We start from the raw sequence: 5,189 nt of genomic DNA, 5'->3' as shown, positions 1-5,189 counted from the left end.
TTTGTTAGTTTTGTGTTTTGTTTGTGGATGGTTTTTTTTTAACATTGATTCTTTGTTTCCAAAATTACTTCATTCTTTTTCTTGTAACTTTGTTGTTAGGGCAAACGCTTTTTTTGAAAATCTATGATGCATTGCCACCTAAATACAGAGTATATCATAGTGGCTGCTTCCTTACTCTGCTCAACTAACACTCTTGTGCTTTCAGCATTTGTTTTTGTTTCTGTAGGCTCCTGATGGCCATATTTTTCTGGAAGCCTTTTCTCCAGTTTACAAATACGCACAGGACTTTTTGGTTGCCATTGCTGAGCCTGTGTGCCGACCGACCCACATTCACGAGTACAAGCTGACTGCTTACTCACTGTATGCTGCTGTCAGTGTTGGCTTACAAACAAGTGACATCACAGAGTATTTACAAAAACTGAGCAAGACTGGTGTCCCAGATGGAATAATTCAGTTTATCAAGGTAAGAGTATTTTGTTGGCATTGGAAATATATCTGCTGCTACTAGTGAAAGCCTTTCCTGCTCCCTTAGCTTAATTGATTTAGGTGTTTTTAAATCGTTTTTGCCATCAGATTGTATTCCATCACTGTTTGAAGAGAACAGAGGGTTTGTCTTATTTTTGTCTTTTTCTATAGTATATTGCTGCACACATACTATTTTCACAATATATTGTGGGTGGTTTATACTGCAGTGTCTTGTGTGCTTTCATCCAGTAGGAATTGTATGTGAGGAAGGTTTCTTCAGATTTGCTCTGGAAGAAGACTATGAATGTGGGAAGCAGTTTGGAATAGCTGGGTACCATAAAACATAGCCTAACTTATCCTGCAAGTATGTTCTTGCAGTCTTGGAAGCAGATATAGAAACTGAATGTCTGTGACCGATCTCCTGCGTGAGATCGTGTGTGTGTCTTCTGAAGACACCATTTCGTGTTTGTTCCATAAGCATGACAACATTGCAAGTTAAGGTGTGACGATACCACGCTTCCCCACAAAGACCTAAACTGCGTTGCAGTGTTTGGGCCCAAAGGTAGAACAGCTTTTTTGCATATTGCTAATGACTGCTCTTGTTCGTTTGTAGCTGTGTACTGTCAGCTATGGGAAGGTGAAGCTGGTGCTGAAACACAACAGGTAAGAGGCTTCTTTCATAAGTAGGGTGGCAGAGGAGCCCTCCAGATGCACAGCTGTGCATAAATGAGGGGTCTCTGTAGCTGCTGAGTCTTGCAGCTCCCAGCTGTGACTGTAGCGTCTGTCAGTACAAGTCCACTTTTTCTGTTGCTGGAAGTGTTCATGCACTTGGTGTCCACTTTATACATCAGTGAGTGAACTCAGTTGGGCTGTCCTGAGCTACCAGCAGTTATCGTTATGTTTTTAAAAGCAGGTTGCAAATTTGACATTCTGGCTTGTTTCTTTATTGGTTGGACTTGAAATATTTCCTTAAGGTTTTCAGATAATTGTTTCATTCGTTCCTTCCTAGTTTATATGAGCCTGGCTAGGCAGGTTTTTGTACTTCAGTCCCATGTATTCTGACTTGTAATCCATTATTCAGAAAAGATAAGCAAATCCATTGGCAAGAGGTGTGTGCTCGTGTGAGATGTCCTTGTTCCTGGGTTGAGTCTGGTGTGTAGAAGATAAGGTTGGAAGGGACCTTGAGAGGGATCAGCTAGTTTAGAGCTCACTAATTTTATCTAAACCTATGATTTTGTGGTAGGGAGAGGGAAGAGGAGACAGCAGAAGCTATGTCTGTACCTTGCCTGTGTTTTCCCTTTCTCCTTTTATTTCTTTTGCAAAGTTCTCTGTTGTCCGACAGCCACAGATCAACCCTGGGGCCATAATCTAATGCTCCACTTGTGCTGCTACTTTTTTGAACCTGCTGCTTTGGATAAAATTGACACTAATATTACTAGCAGGTTTTTGTCCTCTTCCTAGGTGTCTCTGAGAAGAAGAGACAGCTGAGACTTAAGTCTCTCTTGACTCATATTTTAGCTGTGGTCTCCAGCCAGCGTCGTTATTGATGAGTCTCCAGGGAGAGGAACGATTTCAGGCTGCACTAATTTAAATTTTTAGATGTTTGTGTTTCACAGTTTCAGGGTTTTTGTCTTTTGGGCTTTTTTTTGTCCTGTGGGCAGGACTTTACAACATCACATCCGGTGTTTACACAGACTCATCTCAATTCACTCTCTAAAAAACCTGACTTGGGTCACATGTCACAAATAAGACATGTATGTGAGAGCTCTCTATAGGCAGTTCTGCCAGGCTTTTCCTACTCATGCCATTTGGGAGAGAGATCATTTGAGTGAGACAGGTAACTGCAAAGTCCATGATGCTTTTGATATGAGGCAGCTTTTAAATTTTTTTATTGCCATAATTTCTTTATTTTAAAATTACCACCCCCAAGATGGGATACTTGAGGGTGCATCTGGGGTAGCTGTAGATTTAAGCATCCGTGCCACTTTTCATGTGAGTTATTCAGTTGATTAATTCATAAAAATGTTTTATTTGTTCTTTACTTGTAGGTATTTTGTGGAGAGTACCCACCCTGATGTCATTCAGCAGCTTCTGCAAGACCATGTTATTAGAGACTGTCGCCTGAGAAATGCTGAGGGTGAAGAAACAGAGCTCATTACAGAGACGTTCACAAGTAAATCAGCGGTATGTTTAGGCATGTTTCAAAATTATTGAATTAACGTTAGAGAAACTATTTAGTAGCTCAGAGTGGTTGTTGTTTGTTTGTTGGATCAGCAGTTGCTTTTGGTTCTGTCAGCAATGATCTGTGCCACCTTGATGAGCCCAGATTTGGGGGATGGGGTGTCTCTAATGAAACTCTTGGTGAAAATTCCTGTCCATCTATTTCAGATTTCCAAATCTAGTGAAGGTGGCTTGGGTCCTTCAACATCACAGGGAGCAGATGCTCAGAATAAGCCAGATGTCCCAGCTGACTTATTTGAGTTTTATGAACAGATGGACAAAGATGAGGAGGAGGAGGAGGAAACGCAGACAGTATCTTTTGAAGTCAAGCAGGTATGAGTATTTTAGTCTCTGCATTTGTAGCTTTGGAAGATGCGCCCAGCGTTTGGAAATCAGCATGAGATCTTAATGTAAAATACTGTGGCTCTTTAAGTCATTAACATTTCTGTCTTGTTGCCTTCCAAAATCTTAGCATCTTCCTTGTCAGTACAGCAGGAGACAGACTGACTATTGTTCCTTCCCTGTCTGCGAGGAGTAGTGAGCACACAGGCTAGAGAGAGGCTCCAGAGACTAAGGGAGGTTCCCATCGTCTGCAGCTTAGTGTTGCTTTGTGCAAGACAAATGAGAATTCAGCTGAGGAAAAAACTGCTGTTGGTTTCACAGCTCTTTTTTTTCAGGAGCAGAGTTGTTTGGTTTTTTTCTGGTTTTGGAGCAGTCCTGGCTCTGACCTTCAGAGAGCTTGTGTGGAATTTCTCAAGTTGTTTTTGAACTCATTGATTGTAATGATGCCTGACAGGGGAAAACAGAATTTTTAAAAAGACAACTTGGGAGCTATTTTGTTTATTTTAAAAAACACAAACCAAACCAACAACCTCTTGGTGACTGAAGCAGCCTGTCATTGTGGTGGAATACCTACGTTACTAGGGTATGGAGATTTTCCAGATAGCAGATGTGTAGCTTTGGTAGGTTCTTGTGTGTAAGACACTGAACATTTTGTGTCTGTTATTGAGCTGTTTGTTGCAGGACTTCAGGGTGTAGCTTAGTCACTGCTCGATAGACGGCACATCTGAGATTAATGCATCATGTTCTTCTGTCTAAATAGTCCTCTCTAGTATCAGCTGCTATTTAAAATGTTTGAAAGGGGTGGAGGTGGTCACAGAGTTTTTGTAATAAACTTTAACTCTTGCAGATTTCATGAGCATAAAAAAAAATGTAACTTCACTTGGTACTCTATAATCTGGTTGTTTGGCGGGGGAAGAAATAATTAATTCAGAAGTGGAGAATTTACCCTCTGAAGCTTTGTTTCCTTTTCAGGAGATGATTGAAGAGCTTCAGAAACGTTGTATCCATTTGGAGTACCCCTTGCTGGCAGAATATGATTTCAGAAATGATTCTGTGAATCCTGATATTAATATAGATCTGAAACCTACAGCTGTCCTCAGGCCCTATCAAGAAAAAAGCCTAAGGAAGATGTTTGGAAATGGGCGAGCCAGATCTGGTGTTATTGTCTTGCCATGTGGTAAGTTGCTGGGTTGATTTTTATTTAGGGGGTTTTGTTCTTTATTTGCCTGTAGTAAAGTATCTTCCAAATATGACTCCTGCTTAAATTTCAAACAGGAGCAGGGACTGTTCTGGGTACCAGTTTGCAGAGTCCTGGTGGTTTTGAGTGAGTGAGTGGTGGCGAGGCTATGGTGAGGGAGAGCCTGGTTAATGGAGTTGTCAGGAATCTGCTTAATAGTGCTGTTGATATCCCTGTAGTGACTGAAGAACTGTTTTGTGGTTGTGGTAGCTTCAGATTACCTTTCATCCTTTCACTGCTCCCTCTAGGTCAGCTCTGCTGATCTTCCAGTGAAATGTAAAGCTGCTGGCATTGGAATAATTTGTTCCGTGGTTGGGAATAGAGAGACTGGAGGAAAATGGAAATACAAATGTGACGTAAGGCAGGTGCAAGGAAGAAAAGAGCTCGCACACGTTGGGCAGGGGAGCTTGAGAAAGGAGTGAGGAATGTGCAGGTTGGGACAACCTTCAGGAAGCAATGGACAGGGGAGAGAACAGGAGACTGCATGGCAGTGCCTTGATATTAGGGGTGGAGGAGGCACACGGGAGATACGGCGAGGGCCTGAGAGAGTGGGTAAGGGGTGCTGGAAAAATTGTGAAGGAGGAATGGAAAGATTTAAGGACTTACTGTGTGGGGGAATGAACATCACTGGTGGGGCAGTGGGATAGATCACCTCTAGGGGAAGCTTTCTGTAGCCACCTGGAACTTTTGAAAGTGCAATTTTGTAATTAAGAAAGCGTTAAAATGATTGTTTCTAACTGGTAAAGCCATTGTTTACAAGTAATTTATTGAGAAATTACAGTTACATGTCTAGCAGACAATCCAGCTGGTTTTTTAGAAGTGAATACTTCATTTCTTTAAGACTATTACAGTAAAGAAACAATAAAAGAATTTGCCCTTACATGATTTCGTATCCTCTCACAGTTTTACTTTTTTCTTCCCCTCC

At 41.5% G+C, this 5,189-nt stretch overlaps 1 protein-coding gene across 1 annotated transcript in view; it reads left to right on the top strand.

Annotated features, from left to right (window-relative positions):
* Positions 1-226: 226 nt before the first annotated feature.
* The window catches only part of ERCC3 (ERCC excision repair 3, TFIIH core complex helicase subunit), a gene marked incomplete at its 5' end in the record, with an annotated part of 18,111 nt that continues 13,148 nt past the window's right edge, over positions 227-5,189 (top strand). Inside the window, 5 exons of the mRNA XM_010175396.1 lie at positions 227-463; positions 1,079-1,128; positions 2,514-2,649; positions 2,854-3,018; positions 4,000-4,204. Of these exons, the coding sequence (XP_010173698.1) occupies positions 227-463; positions 1,079-1,128; positions 2,514-2,649; positions 2,854-3,018; positions 4,000-4,204 (793 nt within the window). The remainder of the gene's footprint in view (positions 464-1,078; positions 1,129-2,513; positions 2,650-2,853; positions 3,019-3,999; positions 4,205-5,189) is intronic.

This window comes from Antrostomus carolinensis, unplaced genomic scaffold, assembly GCF_000700745.2.
Source record: "Antrostomus carolinensis isolate BGI_N321 unplaced genomic scaffold, ASM70074v2 scaffold19799, whole genome shotgun sequence".
NCBI lineage: Eukaryota > Metazoa > Chordata > Aves > Caprimulgiformes > Caprimulgidae > Antrostomus > Antrostomus carolinensis.
The sequence above is the reverse complement of the archived record's forward strand: the minus strand, read 5'-3'. Positions and strand labels throughout refer to the sequence as shown.